At 41.7% G+C, this 27,400-nt stretch overlaps 1 protein-coding gene across 2 annotated transcripts in view; it reads right to left on the bottom strand.

Moving 5' to 3' along the window:
- a2m1 (alpha-2-macroglobulin 1) overlaps positions 1-15,387 on the bottom strand; it is a 29,003-nt gene extending 13,616 nt beyond the window's left edge. The window contains exons 1-18 of one of the 2 annotated variants that reach the window (XM_023428446.2): positions 15,141-15,387; positions 13,304-13,484; positions 12,118-12,274; positions 10,386-10,438; positions 9,508-9,528; positions 8,754-8,922; positions 8,547-8,631; positions 7,421-7,541; positions 7,217-7,331; positions 7,021-7,130; positions 6,030-6,185; positions 5,532-5,768; positions 5,140-5,203; positions 4,643-4,788; positions 4,340-4,489; positions 3,457-3,711; positions 2,856-2,946; positions 2,404-2,548 (exon numbers count right to left, since the gene is read on the bottom strand). In XM_023428446.2, coding sequence (XP_023284214.1) covers positions 2,404-2,548; positions 2,856-2,946; positions 3,457-3,711; positions 4,340-4,489; positions 4,643-4,788; positions 5,140-5,203; positions 5,532-5,768; positions 6,030-6,185; positions 7,021-7,130; positions 7,217-7,331; positions 7,421-7,541; positions 8,547-8,631; positions 8,754-8,922; positions 9,508-9,528; positions 10,386-10,438; positions 12,118-12,274; positions 13,304-13,484; positions 15,141-15,223 — 2,339 coding nt within the window. In that variant the 5' untranslated portion in view covers positions 15,224-15,387. Of the gene's footprint in view, positions 1-2,403; positions 2,549-2,623; positions 2,763-2,855; positions 2,947-3,456; positions 3,712-4,339; positions 4,490-4,642; positions 4,789-5,139; positions 5,204-5,531; positions 5,769-6,029; positions 6,186-7,020; positions 7,131-7,216; positions 7,332-7,420; positions 7,542-8,546; positions 8,632-8,753; positions 8,923-9,507; positions 9,529-10,385; positions 10,439-12,117; positions 12,275-13,303; positions 13,485-15,140 lie in introns of both variants that reach the window. The other variant, XM_023428447.2, reaches the window with a different exon arrangement.
- Between the last annotated feature and the right edge of the window lie 12,013 nt (positions 15,388-27,400).

The raw sequence follows: 27,400 nt of genomic DNA on the forward strand, positions 1-27,400 counted from the left end.
GGGGGGAGACGACGACACGACGACTCTACAGCCGCATTAGAAGCTCTGTGACGCTGTACATTTTACCTCAAGGTCCACTAATGCTAACATGCTAACATCAGTGCTATGTTAAAGGTCCCATATTTAACACTTCCCTTGTGTTTTATTTGAAGTGTTGATCCATAAGAAAATATATTTGTGGTTTTAAGAACCAAAATCCATCTCAGTGTAGTTTTACATCTCCTCTCTCAGGCTTCTCTCTGGAGCTCTAGTAACAACAGGTCGGTGAGCCAATCAGAAGAGAGGAGGCTCTAAGCCTCTCTTCTGATTGGCTCACTGTTTTCTGAGTGATCCAATAAAAATACAGCAGATTTCAGGTAAAAACACTCAGAGAAACCAGGTCATTCAAAGGTTTGGATGGTGGGTCCAGGTGGGCGGGGCTTGGTGCCTGCTTTGTTGTGACATCACAAAGTTCCAGAAGTCCTGACGGCTGGTTTTAAGGCTCAGTTTCTGAATACAGGCTGTGTGCATTTCTCTGTGGACTGAGGCTTTGATACTTTCACAGTATTAATATAGAAACTAGAGCTGATCTATAATCACACTACACATGGACAGAGACCTTTAGAATAGATGGGACCTTTAAGCAGGTATAATGTTTACCAATTTAGCATGTTAGCATGCTGGACCAAGGGACATGAATGTCTCTACCAATTTCCTGACAAAACATCCAGTAGTTGTAGAGATATTAAGTCAAAAACACACAAACGTTAATTTCATCTTGGTGCTAAAGGAAAAGTTAGGAGATCAATAAAACCATTTGGATGCTTTGTCTGGGAACAATGAATGTCCGTATGAAATTTCATGCATACAGTCCATCCATCCATTCAGTAGTTGAGATATTTTATTGGTGGACCTATCACCTAACCAACCTCACAAATATTATGTTTTACATCGTATAACGAGAATGTGACCTAATGGTTGCAAGTCAGAGAAAAGAAGAATAAATAAATGTCGGCTCTAGTCTGAAATATCTCCAAAACTATTGGAAACATCCCTAAAACCACGCTGCCACCGTGGCTCCTCATGTTACATCATGTGGCCAAAACGTGAGACGTGTATTAAAAGTCAAACCAACATTTAAAGGCCCTGAAAGTTTTTTTTTTTTTTGCCAATTAGCTTCTTACTGTGAGCGATGGGCTCCTGTACAACACAGTACTTCCTGCAGGAGTTAGAACTGGTTTCCAATGGCAAATATGTGATGTTACACAAATCCATTAATGAACCTGGACCTAACATTTGTATCTGAATGTGACACATAACAGCGGCAAGAAAAACTAAGTGAGCCTTTTGGAATTAACGTAATTTATGTATAAGTCGTGTGTTACGTCGTCAGATCTTCATCCAATAAAGAACAAACACAATCTAGTTTAACTAATAACTCACAAATCATTGTATCGGTCTCGTTCATATTGAAAACATCATTCAAACAAGTTCAGGCTGGAAAAAGTACATGAACCCCTCGACTAAATGACATCAACCAAAGCTAACTGGTGTGAGGAGTTATCAGACCTGGAGTCCAGTCAGTGAATCCAGATTGAAGGTTTGGGTTAGAGAAACTTTAACTTGGACATTTTGAGTTTTTATATGCAGACGAAACATCTGCTGATGTCACCCATGCTTCACAAAAACGATCTCAGAAGAATCATTGATTTGCTTAATGCTGGCTACCAGTGAGGAACCAGAGTAAGCCAAACATATCAGCATTATAAACGTTATATTCAATCAATCTCTTTCATTTAATAATTATTCTCTTCTAATTCTAATCTTATCCAATCAGATTTTTCTGTGTTTGTTGTTTCCAGGCAGAGAAAAGCTTAGTTGGTTTACTTGTTTGTTGGATTTCATAACCAGGACAGAAGACCTGAAATCCCCACAGCTGTGCGTTTGTTTAGAAAGTGGCAGGTGAATTAAACCAATCACAGTTTGATTTATAGTGGGTGTGGCCAACAATCCACTGCCCTACGCCTTCCCCCGAGTCTCAAGGTCGGCGCTACGGCACGGGGGAAATCAAGGTCACCGGCTCTTCGAATAGGTGCGCTCGCTCTAACACTCGCGGTTCACCTGCTTCTATTAAATCAGAGGGTTCACTTACTTTTTCCACCTGCACAGTGGATGTTTAATGGTTGTGTTCAATAAAGAAATGAAAGATTATCATTGATTTTGTGTTGTTAGCTTAAGCACACACACACACAGGCCGCTGGAAAACTGCGGTTAACATTGTCAATATTTTCAACATTTTTAAAAAAGACTAAACAGTTAATCAATTCAAAATCGAAAAGAAAAAAGAAAGACAAATGAAACTTCGGACACGTCTGAAAGAAGGAAGAATGTGTATATCCTTTTCAGAGGATATATCATTATTACCCCACAGTAACTAGGTCCCAGATCCAGGTCTCAGGGAAGAATGTCCTGACGATTTCCTTCTTCTCCTCATCTTTACCTTTCAGCACACCACCTGAACTCTGTGGCATCATGTTGAAGGCCATGGGAACGGGAGAGTCTACGCGATCTAGGAACACATGGATAAAAAAAAAAAAAAAAAAAAAAAAAAAAAAAAAATTTAAATCACAGAACTAAAACTTACCCAAGAGAAACCAGCTCCCAGATCCAGGTCTCAGGGAAGTATGTTCTAATAGTCTTGGCCTTGGGCTGTGGAGGTGGTGGATCTCCAGCTGTTTCCTCCGCAGCTAACATGATGAGCCCCTCATCTAGCTCGGCATACTCTAGTTAACAGTATAATGGGAGTTTCTTGTTCTGGAACCAGCATCAATGGACAGTCAATGGAAAACACAAGTGGTGTACTATAAAAAACATACCCATGTCATAATATAATCGATCGTATCCCCTGTCACGGCAGTCATACGGTTTTTTCACGTCAGAGTTGGTCACAATTTTGATCCCAATTTCCTACAAGAGAGAAAGAGAGAGAGAGAGATGGTAAAACCAAACGAGAGATTGTTAAGTCATAAACCGTTTATGATTTAATCAGCACTGACGAACACACAGGTTAAAACAGAACACAGTGCTACACCTCATGCAAACTGCTTTAATTCATATCTGTCTATCTCCCTGGGTTATTAGACAAAGATGGAAATAAAAAAAGAGACAGGAAGTGATGGAGGGAGATACAAAGAGACAGATGTAGATAGAGAGAGTTGGAGAGAGAGAAAGACAGAAAGAGTTAAACAGAGAGAAAAAGTAGAGAGAGGGAAGGAGGTAGATGGAGAAATGAGAAAGAAATAGAAAAAAGGGGGAAATACAGATAATGAAAGAGAAAAATAGAGACACAAATAGTGAGGTAGAGAAAGAACTAGAGGTCAACAGACAGAAATAAAGATTTATTAATATACAGATCATTATTTTTCCTTATAATGAGCCTGTTCTTTAATGGCCAATCAAAACGACCCGATTGTCTACTTTAAAGATGCTGTAGACGTCATTCTTCAGATTGTTGGGCCCAAAGTAGATTGAGCGCGCCGCTCGACGGGCCGCCTGCGCGTCAGGCACGATCTCCGGCTCCGGCTCCAGCTCCGGTTCCGGTTCTGGTACGGGTTCGAGCTCGAGCTCGATCTCCGGCTCCGGCACCGGCAGAGGGAAGCAGGGATACGGCTCCGAGTCCTCGACCTCGTAGGAGTATCCCGACAGCTTCTGTAAAGGCAGCTGGCTGTACACCTGCACAAACACACACACGAGACAACACGAGGGCACGTCAGCACACTGAGTGATGGAGGTCCACGCAATGATGATGTGAATACTGAAAAGTGTTTCAAGACCTGCAGCAGCTCGGAGTCACGTCTACTCTCGAGCAAATTAGCTGCAATAAAACGTTATTGCCGTGAACCAATCTGGTCTAAATGCTGTTTGAGAGGCTGCAAAGACTAATGACCTAAACACAAAACACCAACACTCAATCTATCAGCTGTGAGTGAGTTACATTCAGTGAGAAAATAGTTTTTAATCCGTTGGTCAGTGTACATCTTCAGATATGAGAAACTGAGGATTCACTGGGTCTGAAGAGAAATAAAGTGCAGATAAAAAAAGAGAAAAGAAGCCTACAACAGGTGAATCCATGTGGCCTGAGGTTGTCTATGTGGAGCGGGAAAACAATGAACACATCTTTGCAAATGACATTAAACGTGAGCTTAATGTCCGTTCACGCTGTGTTTTGTGGGTAAATTATCATTCCCACTTTTGCCCATCTCTGAAATCAAGGCATTAACGCCGTTTGAAATGCAAACGCCACGTCACGCTGTGTGTGTTAGGATGTTAAACGCGGGGTAAAAGAGGACGGGTGTCGTACGTAGTCGACGGTGAGTTCCTGCTCCGACCGCAGCAGGAGGACGCTCTGGTCGATGGCTCTGACGGAGCAGATGGAGCGTGGCTGAGCCTGGAGACTCAGCGTGGTCTTCTCTGCTGGAAGGTTTTGGACGGAGGAGAACTTCAGAGACACCTGCGCAGGAAACGACAAGGCAGAGAGACGGTTTGGGAGCTGATTAGTTGACGTTTATCCTCCTGTATAAAATAATCTGAGATGCACGTGTTTTCGTATTTCATCGTACGTCAAAAAGACGCTTTGAAGTCTTGGATTGATTTAATAACTTACCTTGTTATTGAGGCAGAGCTGGACGGGGAAGTCCTGGCTGTCGGCCACCGCCTCTCCACTGGGCATCACAGTGTAAACCACCACCTGGGCAAAAGGTGACAGGTCTGTCACCTGTCGGAGCGATATGGTCAGCTCTCCTTTGTTGACTGAAGCATGAAACACAGAGAGAAAAGAAATGTGACGCGCGACAGTTTAACATAAACATCAAAACATCAAACGTAAAAACACATATAATATACTTTCCCAGACCATTCGTGACATAACATCATCTTTTAAACTGTTACAAAACACTGATTTTAACCTCTTTAAAAATGAGTCACAAATATATGGGCTCAGTAACAGCTGTAGATTCTACCACAGATCATTTAATCAGGAGTAAATTGTGTATTTGTTGGGGACTATTTTCAGCTGACTGTATATGTGAGATTGACGACATCGTTACTGTGAACACAGCCACTGTAAATTATTATTTATTATCATATAACATCAGCTTGTACCTGATCCTGCTTTAACATTCACTGGGACACGACCGTGCTGCACAATTCCCCCTCTGGACATCACCTACAAAGAAAGACAAACACAGACACGCGAAATTATCAATGTGCAGTTTAAATATGAAAAAAAAAGAAGGGGAAATCCATTTGGAATCCATTTTACACACCCAGTGTAAACAGGACACAATTAGGATCACCTGTTTTCTACAGTCAATGGATTGATTTAATTACATTTCAATTAAACACAAACATCAGTTCCAGTTAAGAGCATATTATAAACAAAAGCTTTCCCATAAATTTGTAAACATGTAAATAATCAAACAGGATATCGTCTCATTTTCTCACTCACAACTGGAGCGAGGCATAAGATGGAGCTCATAAACCGTGACACATACCAGGTAGAAGAAGTCGAGGACTTCCTGGCCCTTGTTTAGCTCCTCCCCCTGGATGATGTACTGAGCGCGCACGGTTGCGTCTTCGTCACAGGAGATCTTCCCGCTCACCTGCATGAGCTTCAGAAAACTGCTGCTCTTGGAGTAAAACGCCGTGACGTGGTGGTGGGCCGACCTGTACTCTGGTCTGCGCACATTGGGCACGTACGGTTCATTCTCGTCCGTCTTTTTTGAGCTCGCCTGTTGGCATGACAGCGAGAGGTCAAAGGTCAAATTCACACTCCGTTATCAACCTATCAACCAATTCTCAACCAACTTGTTTTTTTCTTAATTAGGAATATAGACCTGTGTGGGCCACACGATGGATATGATGAAAGTTTCTTTAATTAGATATTGATTTTAAAATTGATACTGAACTGGCAGTTAATGAATTGACTGTACTGAAATAAACAGGTCCCGGGGGGGGGGGGCGGGGGGGGCAGAATAAGAGCAGTAACCAACCTTCAGATTCACAGAGTCCTTCCAGAGGGAGGTGTCCAGAGAAAACGAAGCCATGCCAAAGCTGTTCGTAGTGAGGGTCGCGTTTTGTGACTCGCCAGCAAACAGGTACACTGGCTCGTTGACGACAGGTTTATTGTCTGGACCGACCACTTTCACCTGCAGACAAGTCAGAAGGTAGAAGCTAACCGACAGCACACTTTCAAGATGTATGAACACATCAAGGTCGTCATTAGGTTTGAGGCTAAAAGGGTTTGTTTTTGCGTGAGACATCTTAAGTGCAAAGGTGACAAAGGCCTGAAGGTGGCACAAGAGGAAAAGCTAATAAAGCGTCTGATATTTGAAGGGTTCATCCTCTGGGGAGCACTGAAGCAATCAGTTTTGTCTGTCTGTCTGTTATTGATATAAATACTGATCTTGATATTTCATATGCACAACTGTAAAATTGCCCCGTTGGCAACACTCGAAGTAGGGCCGTTTAAGTTATTAAAATCAACCTCTGGGGACAACGATTATTCACAGCAAATATCATGGTTATCTGACTATTAACTGTCAAACTACCTTGTTATAGGTGTTGTTAAGAATAAATTTTGATGTGCTGGTGGCGCTGGAATTAAGGTTAATTGTCACCAAAAACACAAGGATTCATCTTCTGGGGACCCTAAATAACCACACATTATTTCATAGAGCTATTTTTAGTCCTGTTGCTTTTCTTCACAGATGACCTGGATGACCATGAAACGCTCTCACTAAACCGTAAACCAAAGCATTTCAGGGAGAAACATTCAATCAGCAAGCTTGAACTCAAGTCATGAGATCACAACGATCAATAGGATTCATCCTGTGGAGACCCTGAACGTTACGGGAGTCAGTCCAATATTTGTTGATATATTTTTTAAGTAATGAGGCAACCGACCGACATTGAACATGACGTGAACCACGCCACTATAGCATGGATAGCATGACAGTGGGTTATAGCTCCCGCACTGATTACCTTCCCCTCAAAGGGAATGCCAGGTTTGTACGCTGCAGGTACGTCCTCGAAGGTGACGGTTCTGATGTGGCTGCTGAAGCTGGTCCGCCCGCTGCCTTTGAGAACGACCCCTGGATGGTAATAAACAAAGTTCACAGCTCATCAGAAACTGCTGCTGATCGCTCAACGATCAGTATCTGGCATCCGGCCGACCTACCTGTGCCATACTCTTCTATTTCAGCGTTCACATCAAAACTGTCATCGTACATGCTCTTGTTGAGGGAGAACTCGGTCATGTTCATAATTTGTGAAGCACAACCAGTTTTATCCGTCTGGAAGATAATAACAAGGATGAAATTCATAGTAAAATAATACAAACAATTAGCGAGCAAGTCACATTTCTTTCATGTGGAATACTCACGGTCAGCAGGTAAGTCTTGCAGAGATCATTTTCTTGGGTAAGTGAATACCAGTAAAACCGGATGGCGTTTCTACAAAACACCGCCTTGACTGAACCAATAACTGGTTTGCCGTAGGTGTATCTGCAGGAAACAGCACAGGTGAAGGCAGGTGTTTAGTCGAGTTCATGTTCCCATAGCAAAGCGTGGAATGAGAAAGCAGCGAACAACATGATATTCTTCGATCCAGATGTGGACGACATCTTAAAAGGCATTAAACTGAAGTGCTAGTATTTATGTGTTAGCACTAATGCGCTAACCACATGTAGCTTGTTAGCTTACCTAATTGACTAGCCAATTAGCCAGCAAATGAATTAGCCTTGTGTTCGCCTTCGAGATGCCCAGCTGTGCTAACGATGCTAATGGGAGCTTATGCTTGCGATAGTTATTAAACTGACATGCACGAAAGAACATTTTTGCCTATTTTTAGATTAGCTGAGTCAGGTGGAGTCAGGCACTGCCAAGATGGCGCCCACTCTGAGCCTACGTCCATCTTTAGACACGGTCTAAGGTTGTAACTACGAATAGACCCATAAAAGAGAGACAGATAAAGCTAGCAGAACCACAACACTGAGTGTTCTGGAGCTGCTGGTGGGAATCAACGTTCAAATAGTGAAAGCTAGTTAGCCTAGCTTGCTAGCTTCTTATTTCCAAGTAGAATACAAACTTAACAGTACAATAGGTTTTCTAAATTTAAAACAGTTTAAATCAACTGTTGACAGCTAATGCTGCGTGGGCTTGTTGAAAAATGGACAACACGTCTTCTACCAACGTAGCTAAATACAGTGTGACGTTCTCAGTAATTAGCACACCATGGAAATTGATATCCTAGCTGTGTTGCTGCTGAACCACTGCCATGGGAAACACCCACTCAAAAGACTTGAAGCTTAGACACAGTTTCCTAAAAAAAGGTTTTATCCTCTTAAGAAAATAGGAAAATATAAACAATGGCTGCAGAATCATTACAATTTATGTTTCCTTGTACAAAAAATGGGGAGAATTAAATTGGCTACGTGTGATATCTGATGTCGTCTACGCTAGACATCAGTGCCATTGTTAACCTCTGTTTGTTTTAAGTGCGACACTCACTTTCCACAGATCTTTAGCGTCGCCTCTTGGTCCAGGATGGTTATCACACTGGGCAGGTGAACCTTCACCTCATACTTTGGTAAAACTAAAACAAAAGAAACAGAGTCAAAAATCTTGCTGTGGAAAAAAACCTTACATAAATTAAAGTCATTATTCTGATAAATGCGAGTCATGGTTAAATTTGTTTAGTATGAAACTGCAGGAGACCGTATTCCTTGATGTCAAAGCTGTGGGAGATCTGCTCTCCTTTGTCTGTTGAGGCAGAGATGATGTAGGTTCCTTGTGCCGCCTCGGGAATCATGGGGTGGGAAAGATCAAGGATGCCGCCATCGATGGACTTCTCCAACCACTGGGCAATGCGATTTGAATTGGGATCCTACAAAAACGGTAAAGAAAGACGCACATTTGTTGGCGGCTGCTCCATTCTGCATTATATTAATATTAAAGCCCCTAGGTGTTGTCATGTGATTATTATATCAAATTATGCAGATGGCACAAAATATCTGTGAAGAAAAATTACAATTATATTGAAAAGTGGTGCAGTCTAGTATCAGATTTCAGCCTATTCATCTCAATGTACCTTGATTAGTTGATATCAGTTTGTAATGATATCACTGTATATTCCCAAAGTCAAACATTTTAAAATCCAGCACGAAATGGATTTTAAAATGTTCTCAAAATAGCACATTGCAAATAAAACAATTATGTGCATGAATACTTTTAAGTATCCTATTCATTTTTAAATAAATGTTGCATTTCTAAGCTGTAAATTATGTTATTCTTGGTTTCTGTGTCTAAGTCAAAAGTCATATTTGTGTATTTCTACAATATAAATGAAAATCTTTGTCTTTTCTTCTGTAAAAGGTTCAGTCACACCCACTTTTGAGTGATCAATTAAATCCCTGAACAATTTGATCAAATAACTCTCGAGTGTATATGTTTATAAATATAAAAGTCTTACCTGGAGTTCCACCACTTTGTACTGAAAAAAAAAAGAAACAACCAAAAAAATTAATGTCATATTTGCACAATTTACACTAAATGACATTTGAGTTAATGGGAACGTTTGTGAAACATTCTTCTATGTGTCGGTATATCTGTTGATAGTGGAGTATAATAGTGATTTTGATCTACAGCTAATTCACAGAAGCATAGCAGCAACTTTTAATGCACAGGAAGAGCAGGGTAGTTAAATAACTACTTACATGAGTATTTGTGTCAGTAAATGTTTATATAAAATGATGCAAGAGACCTTAGATAATTTTGCAGCTATAAAAAAAATAAACATACTGGGTTCAAATATTTCATTCATGTAGCTCAGACGAAGTGTCAAAACAAGCAGATGGATTAAGTGTCATACCATCTGTGTGAAAACATTTAGATTTCATATCTTACAGCTTTAATGTTGAGACCATTTGAAATCTTCTTTGTACCTGATGGGATTTACCACTTTCCAGCGAACTACCTTCATCGTATGATATTTGAATGGATTTCATAGTCAATGCACGCAGTTGTGTTTTCAGCCTCTCATCACAAACGGAAAAGGCCTTGAGCCCATATTGATTCAGATGTTTGGGTCAAATGCAGTGTGTGCCAAATGAACTCTGACAGCATGTTTATCACACTACTCCACACAGCGCTTCACACCCACGCTGTCTTCAAAATCAACAAACAGCCCTCCTTTCACCTCCCACTCTCCTGAACCAAAATAGACCTCACTCTTCACATTCACCGACTGCTTAGTGGAAAGCACGCACAGATTACAAAGTTCACTGGTTGGAATTATTACATACATCACACGGTGTCACATGATATTGGAGAAGATAAATAAAAACCTACCACTCGAGCTACGGGGATGAAGTTGGCATCCAGGGAGACGATTCGAAACTGGACTTTAAAGAAAAAGAAAAAGAGGAAAAAAAAAACATAATGTAAAACATGTACAGAAATAAATGATATAGTGAAACAGCAAAGAAATGAAGCTAATAAACAGAATGAAATCCTTCAATATACTGCATTTTCAATTGAGCGCTAGCAGATGGGATTCGAGGGAAATCTGCTGGTTTGCTATAGGACAGTGTTTCTGGAGATAGCAGATGGTGTAAGGAACAAATAAAAAAAATAAAAAAAAGGTATTTATCACCAGTCTTTGGTTAATGAGAAACAAGGTCTAATTTAATAAAAGAGAAGAAATGATTCAAACTGAAGCAGCAGAGGCCAAAATATCCTGATTTTAGCCCCGAGTATGGGTAACACCGTGTCTACAGAAGGGTTAGCATGAACATGATGCTAGCAGAGCAGCAGCAGCTACGTTGCTCCATCTGGGTCGACGCAGGATGCGTTCAGGTACAGTATTGAAAAAAACAAACAAACAAACAAACAAAAAAAAAACACAGGAAAATAAACTTGAAGTGTAAAAAAATATGCTTCAGGTCGTGTATCTGTTCCATTAGTCACGAATGACGAACACGGCTGAAATGCTTTCCGTGTAGACGCGTCATAATTCGCCAAAGACACTGGACCACATTTCCCATAATGCAAATCAAAAGCATATAAGATTCCTGTTAAACATCCACATCTTTCAAACTCCATGCCCCCAGTTTAACTACAGGCTTTCTCCAAACTCAAGCCAAGGCAACCCTATTGACATCACCATGACATCATCACTATGACGTCATCAAGGTTTTGTTTTTTCCTGAGGCTCGACAACGTTCCTCCAGAGCCACAGAAGACATTTTAACCAACTGTTGTCAAAGGTTTAGTAGAAATAACCAAGTCGGTTTTAATGTGTCTAATTGATTGGATTATCCATTTGATTTTTAAGGATGATCACAAGGATGATGTCATCAGGGTTATTTCAGATTGGGCTTCTGGGACATTGAGTTTGAAAGAAGCAGGTGTTTACCAAGTGGTCTAATAACGGCTGCTATTGAGGTGCATTATGGGACGTTAGGAAATACCAATCCTAAAAATATGACTGGTGTAAGAAAGAGACGATAAGTCGGCTGAACCAGTATCTCAAACTTTTTACAAGGTTATATTAATTCAGCAATAACATATTAATGGTTCCAAACACGTTGCAAAAATTAATGGGGGAAAAAAAAAAAAACGACTCAAAGCACTTTTTCTTTAGGAAAAATCCAAACAACCTCCCCAAGAACTGTTGAGGAACAGCCGTTCTTCTGTGTGCGGAACATAGACGTAGTTCCTGAAGTTGTCAACGAGTGGCTCAGCATTATGCAGATATCATAAAGTAGTCCACATTTGTGCGAGTGCAGCTGAATTGCTAAGCAGTGCAGAGAGAATAATGTGCGCTAGATGAACAACACAACTGCAGCAGAGTATCACCGAATCGCAGCGTACTCTAAAACTATGAGGCTTGTGGCTCAGGAGGTGGAGCGGCTCGTCCGCCGATCAGGAGGTCGGTGGTTCGATCCCCGGTTCCTCCAGTCCGCATGTCAAAGTGGGTAAGATACTGAACCCTGAATCGCTCCTGAGTATGTATGAGTGTGTATGAAGGGCTATTTAAGAGCAGTACCAGAGTGTTACTGATGAGCATTAGGACACCTACCGGTCTGTCCAGGTTTGTAGATGGGTTTGTCAGTCTGGATGATGTGCATAAAACCAGGAGGCTCAATGACAACCTTGGTCTTCTTGCTCATCAAGGCGCTCTCACCCTGAACTGTGACATTAATGTTTGCCACCAGTCTGCTGCGCACCGTAGGGACCTGCAGTATCAGAAAACACATCACATCTGTCGGACAGGACCGGGACCACGGGTTATTTGAATGTCCAGGAGGAGAGGAAGGAAGGAAGGGAGGACTTTTAAATTTTGTTTTAATGCAGAACCAGAATTTGTGCCCAGCTGACAAGCACTTTTTTTCTCATTGTCCTCCTTTGGAGTGTGTTTCCTGCGAAACATCTGTCGACTATAATGTTATAGAACAACTGCTTGGAAGCAAATCCATCTGAGCTCGTCTGATATTGAGCAATAACAGACCCCCTCCACTACATGAGGTTAATTATGAAATGCTGTCATCCTTGTATAGCATATGTTTTCACTTACTAATAGAGCTGCCATTACATAACAGAGGCTGGAACCACTTCCAAAATTTGCAAGGGGTGTTTTTTTTTTTTTTGTTTTTTTTTAGTATGCGTGTGTGTGTGTGTGTGTGTGTGTGTGTGTGTGTGTGTGTTGTGAGACTGAGAGTAGGGGGCAGAGGATGTTTTCCAGAGGAATGCAGGTACATAGCTAGCCTCTGGCAGAAAGCAGCCTTTGTTTAGTGGCAGATAAACAAATTCCAGACCAGGCCTGCGGCAGGGCCAAACACTGGGGAACCAAGTGAAACTAAGTGCTATTGTCATAGAGCTGATTGGGGTTGTCGGGTCGTTTCGCATCAATATGTAGCAAGGCCTCTAAGTTGCATAACAGCGCCCAACGCTGTGACAGAAACCAGAGCAGTAATTTACAGAGAGCCATTGGCGTTGACAGCCTCAGTCATGGCGCCGGCTGGATAATTAGGTACATAATGACGCCAGGATTTGTGCCATTAGTTTAATGGAGGGCTACGGGACGAGGAGAGAAAAAACGCACTATGCCTGGAAACCTCACAGATGCATCTAACCACTGAACATAGAAAATATTTGTTCTGCTCTACTCTACCTCACTGGCACTGGAAAACCATAAAGCAAACAGACGGAAATATCACATTCTCGTGCAAGCTGCCAAACTGTGTGTGCATAATGTTGAGTCAGACCTGGAAGTCGACGCAGCGGTAAAAGTCCTGCTTGACGGCCTCCGCTAGAACGATGGTGGTGCCAGAGTTCACCTCGAGGAGGACAGTCAGAGAGACGGGCTCTGTGGGGCCGTGGATCTGGGCACACAGGGTCTCCTGTTTACCCCCCGTCAAGCGGGAGCTCACAGTCACTGCATAAATACTGTAGGTAGAAAAAGGAACATGATGTTAGCGGCTAATGTTAGCAGTTAAACACAGAGATAAAAGGAGAGAACATTGGACTTTAATTAATCTCTCCTCTGCAAACACAACGACACATAAATAATGTTGCTCTGTTAGATATAAATAGAAAACTGTGTGCTAACCAAGCGGAAACATAAAGGGCTGAAAAATGAAGCCGACACTGAAGTGCTAAAAACTGCAGTTCCTCTAATGGCCACTAGAGTCTGGCTCCAACAGCGAGTCAGTCCCCATAGACTCCCATGTTAAAATGTCCAACTTTAAAGCAGAAATAAACATGTTCACAGCCTGGTACAAAAACAGTTTTGCTCTCTAGAGCTGATTTCCTCCTTCATGACACCTGTTTATATAACTCACCTGTTTACATTTTATTAAGACTTAAAGGTCTCCATAATACATAAGTCTGGCCTCCACACACGCCCCTCCTCTTTGCCCATTTTTGGATTAGCCAGAGGTTAGGGGTGGAGTCAGGCACTGCCAAAATGGCGACGGTGGGGCGGCTCACTCTGAGCTTCAAAACCGCTCCTCAGAAACCTGCGGGTGATGTCACGGAGGCTACGTCCATCTTTATTTACAGTCTATGGTGCGAACACATCAACTTGAAAAGTCGTAATATGTCAAAACTGTGTTGTGCTGCCCCCAAAAGGCCAATAACAGTCACTGCAGGTTTAAACGTGCAAAAATACAAAGCACAACTTTTAATTTTGTACTTTCCTTTAACATTTGAGCACTTCATGCTCCGTTATACTTCTACTGCATTTGTAAAATATCACTCACAGAACTTTACTTTTGATTCAGAGGTCAAGTTTGAGATTAATACTTATGTGAGATTTTGAATGAAGTCAATGTGTTGTTTGTACTTTCTTTAAAAAAGGCGTGCAGATCAGTATTTGGTTGGCTGGTTCGGGATCTGCTGCTGCCAATGAGAAATAAAGGACACATTTAATTGAGTTTTGGGAGGTGGTGCTGTTGAGCATATTGATGCTGTTTCTGCCAGAGAGGAAGTTGCACGATGATGAAAAGTCATTAGACTCTGATACTAAACTATGAAAGGCATTTGAGACATGATGACCACAGAGCAGATAACACACAGGAGTGAAAAACAAAGATCAGAATGGAAATCAATATCCTGAGACAGTGAACTTTTTGTTTTTGATCTTGATAAAAACCAAAACATCTGGTGAATCCTTTAAAACACTTTGGTTCAATCATCTCTCACTGTTTTACTTTGTCCAGATTATTTTATCACACACACACACACACACACACACACACACACACACACACACACACTGGTGGTACATCTTCTCTATTGCGTAACAGTATCCTGAGGCCGACCACTCGACTTTTTGGCTCACGGTGAGACGATGTCATACTCACACACCACAGTAAGTTACAACATGAATTGATTAAAAAAACCCAACAACAAACAAACAAACAAACAACAAAAAAAAACCATTGCAACTTTTTGCTAACTCAATCACGTGCAGCTGCTCCTCCTGCAAAGACTGGCGCGTGCACTTGGCGTCCTCTGGAGTGACGCACAAACCAAAACTTTTTTTTCTTTCTGCAGACAACGTGAGATGCAGCAGCTTCATCACAAACTTGTTTTACTTACGTGTCATTGAGGAGGGCTGGTGTCGCAGTTTGCAGGAGCGCTGAGGCGAAGATGACGGCACAGACGTGGAGGGCAGGTGTCATGTCTGCAGACTGAGCAGAGCCGGTGCTTTTGCACGCAGCGGGACCACACGAGCGAACCGGACTGCACCAGAGGAGAAGGACGCACTTCCTGCCTGCTACCCTCACTGCGGGCCGGACTCAGAGAGAGAGAGAGAGAGAGGGGGAGAGGGAGAGAGAGAGGGATGTGCAGGGCACAAAGTCGCTCAAACGGAGGGGGCGGTGGCAGTGGCTTGCTGTTTATACCCCCAAACCACCGCCACCCCCTCCAACCGAGTCACTCCCCCCAAATTCGTTGGACCTTTTGCAGCCTCCTCCCTATTCCCAACAGAGTTTCATTTCCCAAAAGTTGAATCACACAGTCCTGCCTGCTGCCAGAGTCCACTCCTCCAGTTTCTAAAGAACTCAGTAAGACTCCATATGGCACTGTGTGAGGGGTGCAGAGAGGGTGGGTAGGTGGGAAGGTGCAAATACAGGAGGCATTGTCTGCTGCAGGCGCAGTGACCGGGCAGTTTCACCACAGTTGAGCAACAGCAGTCCTGACTGCAGCAGCAGCACAGATCCCAGCTCTCCTCGAGACATTCTCCTGCTCCCTGTGGGTGTCACAAGCTTCACACACAAAAATCTGCTCCTCCCGCTGGACTTCAGGTCGTCTCACGGGTATATGAAGTAACATGCGCCCACAAACGCCTCCCCCTGCGTCTGTGGGGCCCCGAGTGGCTTCATGGAGGGCCCCTGAGAAAGTACAATAATGACTTGTGTTACTTGATAATTCACAGTCAAACCTGTGCGCTTTACTTCAGTCCTAAATCACCTGAAAAACAATGCATTGGTGTGTTTCTGTGCATTACCAGCACCTGTAGAAATACTGTGAAAACAGTGTGTGTGTTGGTGCCAAGCAAAATATAGCTGCACTCCTAAAAACACATCTCCACTGCAGCAGTAAATGTTGAAACCTCCACAGGGGCTTAAAGCAAGCTCGCCGCTAATTATGACGTTGAGCTAAACAGAGAAACAAAGTTAAACTGGATCTTTAGCTCTTTTTCTCAGTACTGTGTTGGCTTTCTTTATATGTTCCGATGGGGACGCTCATTTTTTAAAAGATCCAGCATTGTTGTTAATTCAATATTTATGTTTTTACCTGCCTTTAATGAACACATCATTTCCCATGAGCCTTAGACAGTCACAGGCTAACCCTCACAGCTCGTGAGTTAGAGTTGTGTGGATGCTTGTAGTCTAGTCGCTGAAGCTGTAGTGTCGTTGACCAGCTAAGAGGCTAACCAGGAAGTGCCATCATGACTTCAGCTCTCTACTTTACACAGACTGACTATGGTTTAGTTCAAATAGTTTTAAAAACTCAGCTTCGCAAATGTTTCGCGAGGACAGAAACACACTCACTGTCTTTTGATTGGAAACGTTTGTTTGTTTACGAGGAAACTCCGCAGATCACCCTGAATATGGATCAAGCCTCAAAATCGTAACAAATTGCCATGAGGCCGTTCGAAAGCGTCTCTTCGTCAGACCACGTCACCCGTGTTTTCTAAACCTCACATCTCCAGTTTCCAGAAAATCCCAGGATTTTCATTAAGCTTTTGTATTTGCCAAAATAACAGATTACAAAACTGCTTCGCAGACTGAGTGTGTTTCTCATAAGTGAGCTTATCTTGATGAGTAAAAGTTGCGGTCTGACCCTTTAAAGGTTCAGCTTAAAAGCTGCTGATAAGAAAACACTTCATCATCGTTGACAGGATTGACCTCCTCCTCCCTCCAACATTCGGACCCTGCAGGTAGATGGGGTGAAGCTGTTCTACCTGAGCTTTTGGCAACAACAAGATCCAGCAGTAACCAGACACAGCTGAGGGAATGTGGCTCATGACATTGTGTGTCAAGGGCCCGTCGTCCTGCGAGGCGAGGGTAAGCATGAGGAGAATTCCTCTCAGGATATTAAAAAATACTCTCTCTGACGAGCCGCCCTCCCTCTGCTCATTCCTGCGTGAGGACAGGAAGGTCCGACTTTCCCAGTTTGCAAATTGGCCAGTTAAAATCAGATACTGGCAGAAGAATAAGAAAAGGGCCACATTCTCATTCACTTCAGGTCTGCAGCAGAACCTGTTTTCCACAACTGGAGGTGACATGGTGACAGCTTTTAGGATGTCTTCTCTGCAGCTCCTCCTTTATCTTCTTTTATCTTTTGTCTCCTCCTGCCTTTGATCTCTGCGGCTGGAAAAAAAAGAAAAGAAAAGAAAAATCAATCAAATATAAGAATAAATGGGCCAGAAAGTGAAACAATGCAGAGTAGTTCAGTCTGACTGTGTGCAGCACTGTTCTTATTCTGTCTGTAAACGCTTCGGATTCATCCACAGTGTCTGGGCGTTTGTCTGAGGTCGGAGACGCTCAGAACAATAATCATTGTGTTGAATGTTTCGTCTGGGAACAAGAAAAGCAAGAGTAAAGATTACCACTCTATATGTCCTGAGGGGACGTTTGTATGGAACATAATGAAGCAGAGGAAAGAGAAGAGTGTTTAGTGTTTATAGCAACAATTTAGAGACATTAAGCTGGTCAGTCGAGACAGTTATTGGCTAATTGAATTGATTCTAACGTGGCTTCAGTGCGATTAAAACACCAGACAAAAGCTTTTATACTAAACGGGTACTTTAACTTTACTGAATGAGACTTGAATGGGGATGATCTAGTCCTTCTTTCTTTCTTTACATTGTTGTTAATTCAGTATTTATGCTTTTAGCTGCCTTTGACAAACACCATTTCCCATGAACCCTTGACACACAGGAACCGTTGTTTAACTTATATCATGGAAAATAAACCTCAGGAACCCGCTTCATATTTTTAGAAATGACGGACGAGAGGCGGAGTTACAGAAGCTGGTGGAGCAGAGGTTAACCAGGAAGTGACATCATACGCTGACTATATTTTAGTATAAATATTTTAAAAAAAAACAGCTTTGCAAACGTTTTATAGGGATTAATCAGTCACAACAGACGTTTTTCTTTTCTTTTTTACTTAAACTGAAGTTGTTTACACTTCGCTCATCATCCATCGTCTTCTTCCTCTTTACTCCCTGCAGAACAATCCGAAAAAAAATAATACTGGGAACATTGTTTTCATTTTTGAAACAATATAAAATACTCTCACTGCATTTGCAGTTTGGCAAAAAAACAAACAAAAAAAACCCCACTTCATATATTTCCCAGAATGCCGTTTGACAGCCCTAAAGGAAAAGGTGCAATCTCGCTTTCAATCAGCGGTCTTCATGCAGGTTTCACTCGAGCTGCATTCAGTGTCAGTTATTCCAGTGTGTTGTTATGCAGATACTCAGTGTCTCATGAATGGCATTTAAACTGAAGTTACTGCCAGAGAGAACAGCTGTTGGTGGTTCATCTAAAAAAAATAATGGAATCATTTCAGCCTTTAAAACAAGCTGTGAATCCTGCACAATATCCATTTAATGTCAAAGTATGTACTTTTAACACTTTAAGTAAAGAGTAAACACATTAACCTGTGAGGGGGCACCAGGGCAAATATTAGCAGTGGAGCCCCCTACTGACCCCACCACCACCCTACACCCTATGTACCCTCCTCCCAGACTGCACTGCTCTGACACTAGGACACGACCTGACCCCTGGTTTTCTGTGAGTCAGTCATGGCGTCGTTTGTGGCGCTTTAAGTAAAAGTAATAAAGGTAATAAAACTAGATTTCTCTCTGATAATAAAGGAGCTGTATTGGTTTGTGTTGAACATTGATCAAACAAATTCCCTAATAAGATTCTAAATTTGGACAATCAGCTTTCTCCATAAAGGACTGACAACTCTGCAACACATACACATACACACACCAACTGAAATCCAATTAACTTCTAGGTAATTGTATCTGTTGTTAATCGTCTTTGTTGCACCCTGTCTGCTTGTTGTGCTGTTGTCGTCTCTGCACATCTGCACATCTGTATATTTCAGCTGATTGCAGGATATTATAAATTGTGTAGTTTTTGCTATTGATTGTTTTAATGAGATTATACATGTAGAAGCCCAACTAGGGACAGAAGTCGAGAATTAGCAACAGCCACAAACTCTTTGTGCGACACATTAGTTTCATACTTTGCTTTGAAACTGTTAAATTGCATTGTCCTGATCAAATAAATCTGCAGTTGATAAAATGCTCATAAAGGGAATGCTGCCATGATCGGCACATTTCAAATTAAAAAAACAAAAAAACATGTACTTTGGTGCTAAAACCCTTTCACTGCTGTGGCTTCATGAAGCTGCTACACGAGGCATTTGAATGTAATGTGTGTGTTCACAGCAGCAGGCAGGGGAGGGCAGCAGACATTAGGGCTGAGAGCACAGTGTTTGTTTCATGTCTCTCATCCCCCTCTCAGGGAAGGGCTCATTAAATCTGGCTCCCCATCTCTGGCTGATGAATTCTTTATTAAAACAATATGTTCGCCCTGTGCTCCTACAAGGATATCATATAAAAGTTCAATTAACTGGGGCTTGATGATCTCAATGAGATGATCTTTTACAGCTAAAAGCTCCCTCTACACGGTCCACTGGAGCCTTTCCAGAGCGAGAGCACACACGGAAAAACAGTGGAGGAACATCCACCAGTGAATAACAAAGGGAAGTCAGACGCTGCATGGGGATTTAGATGTTCAAAGGAGCAGCTTACGCCTCTGGGCCATGTAGGGCCCTCTTGAGTCAGAGAATGAAATCTGTTGTTTAACAAGCCTTTATTGGAATCCACACTTCTACCAAAATGTTGAAGATCAGGGACAAACAGAAGCCCACAGCGGTGGTACATGAGCCAGCGATGAGCACAATCCCAGAGAATTTTTGTCAGTGAGGCCATATCAGACTGTACGAGTCCCATATTGGTATAAGAAAAATCCACGGGTTGTGTGTGTTTGTCTGTGTGTGTGTGTGTCTACAGAGCTTGAGCAGGGATATGTTGGGCTTCAGGTGGTGGATATAGCAGAGAGCTGGCTGCCTTTGGTTTCCTCGGTTCTTTTGGCTGTGTAGTTTCTAGAGGTTTATTAAGCACCGCCTTGCTTTGTTTCAAGAGTCCCATGGGTGCTCCAGAGACCCGGACACTGCCTCTTAGCTTTAGTATGCTTTGTACTTGTATGACTTAAGATTTAAAGGAGAACTCCCCCTCAGATACTTTCTGTTAGAGATCATCATTCAAGATTCACAATCTAGTTAGTTTCTGATGACTTATTTGTTTCATGTTTAAATTGAGAAAAAAACTGAATCATCTACAGCCAAAGAATCGGTCATTTCTTCCCATAATTAAATCCTAACAACACTAAGACAACAGTAGCCATGCTAGCAGCTCTGTCAAGGCTGTACTTAGGCACAGTAAAGCTAAATGCTAACATTAGCATGCTATCATCCTCACAGTGGCAATGCCCAACATGATGATTCTTAGCAACTAATGTAGTAGCTTGGTCACCAAGCAGAGTGACAAGCTAACGTCAGCATGCTAACGTCAGCATGCTAACATGCTCACAATGACAATGCTATTGTGCATATGTTTAGCAGGTGATGAGCTGTGTCCCAATTCAGGAGCCGCATCCTTCGGAGGACGTGGTCTGGACCATGAAGGCCTCCACTATGGAGGATTTACGCTTTGTATCACCAGCTGTGCCCTCCCTTACAGTTTGCTCCTGTTGCCTAGCAACCGTGTCAACAGGTAACTTTTTCTTTTTTTTTATTACAAAAACAGTTGTACCATTAGCTGTTCAACTGAGCTGAAACCCAATACTTACGTTTAAAAGTGTAATCTTAGGGCTCACTGACGGCGCTGTCTGCTGCCATATTATTTTCATTACCAGAGTGTGATGAATCTAGGTTGGGCCACGAAGGATTCACCTGTTGGAGCCTTGATGGAGGTATTGCTCCTTCAAGGCATTTAAAGGAGCCTTCGAAATAGGACAGCCTAATAGTTGCACAATCGGTGTTCAATGCAGCCTCCAAAGGATGCAGTCCCTGAATTGGGACACAGGTATAATGTTTTCCATGTTCGCTTTAGTTTAGCATCTGAGCGTGCTAATATTTAATAGGCTATATAAAAAAAAAAAGAATGTCACTAGTAATGTCAGTAGTTTCTCAGGTTTTTGGTTGTAAACCAAAAGGTTGGACAAATCAAAACTTAAACCTGAAGGTGATGGATGAAAATCTCCAAAATTAGTATTATTATTGTGTTTTATCTGGACCAACGTGACACAGAACAACAGACAGACAGACAGACCGGACTGCCATCCCAACAAATCTTCAACAATAATCAATAACATATGTCACTTATAGAATTAAGGCAAATTACAAAATGACAATATAAGAAATACTACACAAGTTCATTTAAAATTAGTTTTTTTTTTTTTTTTAAAGCTTTTAAGAAAATAAAACCTTAAAGACAAAAAGACTGTGGTGCTTATTCACCCCATTTCCCAGAATGCCCTCTGACAGCTCTGAAGAAAGGTGCATAAACTCACTGTAAGTCAGAGCAGATTCTCTCTGGTTAAAAACATTGTAACAGTTCTTGTTGCAATTCTTGTTTATTCTTGCAGCTGCTTGTCCCTGATTGGTGGGTTTGTCTGAGTCGATGACATAAGCAGCCGTGGTGAAAGCCCGGCGGAGCGGGGTTGTATAGAAACACCACAGCGCTCCAAAGAGCTGTCAGTGCAACACGGAGACATGGAGTCAAGTTATTACAACTAAGGTTCAGCTATAATCGACATTTTTATCTTAATAATGGATCACATGACTAATAGTGTGTGAAGGGAAAAACCCTCACCGCTCCCATCAGCTCGGTTTGACTGAGGCAGACAACTGTTGTATCAGTCAGCAGCTGGTTAGCTTAGCTTAGCATTAAGGACTGGGAACAAGGGGAAACGCCTACCAGCACCTTTAAAGCTCACTAAGGCACATGTTGTATGTTTGTTTCATCCATACAAAAAAGAAAAAGAAAAGAAAGACTAATATCTGAAACTATAATGCACCTATTTCTTGACTTTTAACCTTTTAACCAAGAGCGAGGTGCATCGTTTCCCCTCATTTTTTCTTCTAAGATAAACTAAGCTCGTTTTATTTCCTGAAATGTTTCAGTATTTCTTCAAATGGCGTGACCTTTGTCTGTGCATATACTGCATATTCAAACTTTTAATGTCATCTGTGAACATAAAGTGATACAGAACAACATCAGTGCTCTGCTGTTTCTGTTTTAAAAGGTTTCTACATGGAACGGATGCATGTTCACACCTGTAATTACCACATGATCTAAATCTGGATCTCTCTGGACATGAATGAAGTCTGAAAATTCACTGTGATTAGATCTCAACATGCAAATTAGTCCGACTTGTCAACCAACATAGCGCTATCCGCTTCCGAAGGTGGAGTTAGGTGTCCTTTCAACTTGTTATGCAGATTTTTTGTTTTGTTTTGTTTTGTATTGACACCTGGCCCGAGATCAGATCGATCCTGACCACCTCCGAATGTGGTCCGGCTGATCCAAATCCACATTCTGATCCAAATGCATTCTGCGTGTATTTATACCTGCGTTTTCTTTGCTGTATCCAGACACAGAAACACAGTCTGTTTTCAACCACACTTAACGTCACAATAAGTCTTTTATATTAAACTATTGATAAGCTACTCTTTATAAAACAAACACAAGTAGGTTTGGTTTTGTTATGCGTCTATACCAGATACACAAACTGATGAATGAACAGACTTGTTCTGTGATGATGAAGCTGTTGTTCACTGTTATTGTCTTCCTCGTGGGTCTCTGTGCATGAATGGCGTTCTGTGCTCTCGTCTCTCATTAGTTGTGGACTCGCCTGACTTGAATCATCGCTTCAGGCGTGAATAAAATATTCTGAATCGACTTGTATTGTAAAGCAGCGCTCCTTCTGACCCCGTTGTTGAAGCCCCCAGTGGAGTGAATCTCCTTCTGCTTAACCTCAGATTGACTCACACACACACACACACACACACACACACACACACAATACACAACAAAGCTTCGTCTGTGTTTCTGTCTCACCTGCGTTCGGCTGGAAAACAAACTTTCCACTTCCCACTGTCGGGCTGTGGCTCTTCAGTTACCACGGGGCTCCTGGTGGAGGTGCTGAGGGAGCAGGCAGAACATTGTTTGAACTACAGTAAAACGCAGCTCCCTTCAGCTTCCAGATCAAAGGCAGAGGATTACCAACAGCCTGCTGTAATGAGACCACAATGACTTGAAATAGCTGGGATGGCTTGGTACACTCTCCCCCAACCACAACATTGTTACGAGAGACTGCAGTGAAACACCCTGAGAAACACAACAGTAATCTAGTAATGTGGGTTTCTCCGGGTGTAAACTCATCTGCTCAGCTTCGTGATGCTGCTGCAGAACTGGGAATCTGAGATTTAATAAATATTATAATACAAGAATCAGCATTCCCGCTCATGTGCATAGAAATAACGTTATTGGTCCGTCACAGGTTTTTTCCCCCTCAGTTCCCCCCACCTGTCTCTCTCTATAAACCTCACCTGTTCTCACTTTGAGCTCATTTAATATAGGATAAGACACTGTGTGTGTTTATGTTCATCCATTCAGGTCTCTGGCTATTTTTTAGACATTTTAGGGATTTAAAGATGAATATTTAGACCAGAATCAAACCAATACATCAGCCCAGTGTTGATCATTATTAAATTTGATTATTTTTATGAAATAAATCCAAAATGCAGCTCTCTGTTCACGCTCAGTAAAATGTTCATTTATACTGAACCCAATTCAAAAATGTAATTTGTTCTGTTTAGGTAAAATAAATACGTAATACTCTATGTCACAGGTGAGAAACACTGCATCACATCTCATTTTAATAAAGATACACGATGTTGTGTTTATCCGTCGTCCATGTTTCGTCATTGAAGGATTTTCTTTTTCCACTTTGAAACCAAGGGCAGTTTTCTCTTCAGACCGTAAAGACCTGAACACAAATACATGATTTGGGGCATATAAATAAAATAGACTTGACTTTACTTGGTTGCAACAGCCTCAACAGGAAGATGAAGATTCATGACTCCCGTCACCTCTGTGTCTGTGAGGTTTTGACGTCTAAAGAGAGAAAACAAGAGTAAAACAGTAATTCACAAAAAAAGATTTGTTTTTCCTTTTTTTAAAAAGCAACATTTCTTCTTTCATCTCGTGACCTCTGACCCTTAGTTTGGGGACTACTGCAACAGACTGACACTGAATTATCAGTATAATGGTCAAAGCTGTGGGTTAAATGAAACGACTGTCGTGGTCACGGCCTCTTCCTCCAGTTATATGGAACATTATTTAAATCTGTTATGAAAACGTCTGCTTTGAATAATTTGTGTCACTTCAGCTTCTCTAAATATCACCATGAAGCTGTTTAAAAGAAAAATGAAATAAAAATATTTCACTGCAGCTGCACATAAGAGGCTGCTTGATTCTGCTGAATTATTTTAATGCATAAACATGGTGCGTGTGGTTTCCTGCATTTTGACTTGTGCGTGTTTTAGAGGTACTATAGTGTGTGTGTGTGTGTGAAATTTTAATATATAAATGTATGAAATAAGTCAAAATGTCACAATAAACAGATTTGTTAATGAGACCTCCCATGATCATCATCATTTCATCATCTAAAAGACGTTCATGGCCAAACTAATGGGTTAATTAATTCATGTTTATTCATGCCGCTCTTGTAATTTGTATTTGTGAGCAGAAACAATATAACGTTAATTAAAGTTTCACACACTGTAAACAAATATGGAAATTTACAGTGTATTTGACATCATAACAAGCTCTCACAGTAGCTGATAATATCTCAATGAACAGTGATGAAAGCAGCTGTGTGTGTCACGGGAGTTGATTTACATCGTCTACATTTTATATTCTTTTATTTTCTTCCCTTGCTCCCTGTGCACCAGTGTTATTATCACCATCTCTGGGTCTAACATGTTAATTTAATTTCATGTTTAAAGCAAATTAATTAATTTGCATTTCACATTTGGGCTGCTGAGCGAGTGTGAGCCAACTGCTCCGCAGCATTGTTGTGTGAACGCTGTAATTACGGCTGGTTTTTTTCTGACATCCCCTCGGTGCCCGGCTCCCTATCGCAGAGATGAGAGGAGCAAGTGACACGCAGCTTCACATGTTCTCCTCAGGGAACACTTATCAAAACAATACGCCAGCCATCATTCAAACACAGCCCTGCACACTTTGCCACTTTGAAGTCTCCCCGTCCTCTTGTTTTTTTAATCCCCCCTCGCCTTTTCTCTCAATGTAATCCCACTGTAACTGCAGGGATTATTCACAATGCAGACCATTTGTTCATACAAATACAACACTTCATCAACAAATAACAATATGTTGAGACCAACTATTGAATAGGAGGGCTAAATCTAAACGGGTTCAAGTGCTGGCATTGCCATGCATCTCTGCCTCTGTGTTGCCAATCCCTGTAAAAAGTTAATGTAAGCAGGATTCACAGAGAGCTGCTGGTGATGAAATTATGGTGTAACTGATACCAATGTGCCATAGTAGGGGAGTGCATGGCCGCCTGCATCTTTGAAGGAGGCTCTTCCCATCCCACGATGCTCTGCTGGAGAGGGCTCCTGTATGGTTGTACAGTACAAAAGGACAGATGGAGGGCAATACTGCACAAAAACAGGCAATCGTTTTGCCGCAATACACAAAAACGCCTGCAAGTTAAGGAATTCATTGTGGATTCACTGTTGCACACAACACTGAAATCTGTGGACTGTAAACATATACAGTATGTAAAGTCAACAGTGGGAGGTTAATATCAAACAGAATATGTTATTTACAGGCCAAGGTCAGAGATTTATGGGTTTTTTTCAAATGCAAATTTCAACATTTTATTTCTTTAAATTTGCATTGACAGTAATAATGTGATTTTCAATTAATTTGAAATATAATGAGTTAATATTTTTTTATGAATGAACACTGTTGATGTGTTCAGTAACTGATCTTGATGTGTGATTTGTTAGAGGTTACAGAACAGATTAAATATAAAATTATTGCAGGGGCATTGCACGTATCACCACAACTTTTCCTGATCTCCGCAACCTCGAATTACAAATTCATGCGTAACTAAAGAGGTGCATCGTGCATAATAAAAAAAAACTGCACTGCCTGCAAAAATACTGAGACGAACAGTGTAAACAATGGGACTGTATGAGCTCTGAGGGGGAGGCCGTAAAAGCCACGGCTACAGGGATGCCAAAAACATGTTATTGAGAAAGGGGTGAGCCAGTGTTGCCTATTACTATAGCAACAGGAAGACCTGGCTGCTTCAATCAGCTTTTGGCGTGTTGGGGAGGCCCAGGATAGGCAGAGGAGCTCTAGCCGGGGAGCCACGCAGAGCCGCCCTGGTTTTACTAATGAGGGCAGCGGGACACGCTGGGTGTCAGCCAGCGTGTCCGACCTCCACACGTCCTACCTGTCACGCCGCCCGTCATGCCGCGCAGGCAGCCTCCGAGGTCAGACGCAGGAAGCACAAACAGAGCGACAGCCTGGTGAGAGAGGGAGAATAAATACACCTGATTAAAACAGACTCATTAGCACATTAGACACTGATCACAGACATGAGACTGTGATTACAGACGAGTTATCAGACACATTTTACACATTAACTGCAGTTTTATTGCCACTGTCTATAAACTTCTTCTGTCTCATCAATCAATCAATGTGAGACCAAAGTCCGTCCTTCAGCAGCTTGACGTGACAGTCAGCTGCATCCTGAAGACTGTAACAACATCCACATCTTGTGTGTAATTGATTTACAAGTCTTTACATTTTTCATGTCCCTGCAGTTATAGTCGACCGATTGTTCTTTTTACGGTTCATTAAACCTCATCATTAAGTAAAGATCCTGTTTTGAGAGGCGTGTTTAAATAATAACGATGTTGTTGTGACAGTGATGAGAGTTATAAAGGCGTCAGGGTGTGAAGAGGCAGGTGGAATTGTATAATGAAGCAATTGTTATATATGTGTGTGTGTGTGTGTTTACATACAACTTCTGCTATAAAAGGGATATTTTATTATAATTATCACTGTGTTTTACTTTACTGTTGTCATTCAGTTTATACACCGTCCTCCTCTTATTGGTGCCTACAGAAGGAGAAGAAGTTGGAGGGGTGGGGGTGGGGAAT

Source organism: Seriola lalandi, unplaced genomic scaffold, assembly GCF_002814215.2.
Source record: "Seriola lalandi dorsalis isolate HSWRI2012SDOR001 ecotype SW California unplaced genomic scaffold, Sedor1 jcf7180002054875, whole genome shotgun sequence".
In the NCBI taxonomy this organism is placed as follows: domain Eukaryota; kingdom Metazoa; phylum Chordata; class Actinopteri; order Carangiformes; family Carangidae; genus Seriola; species Seriola lalandi.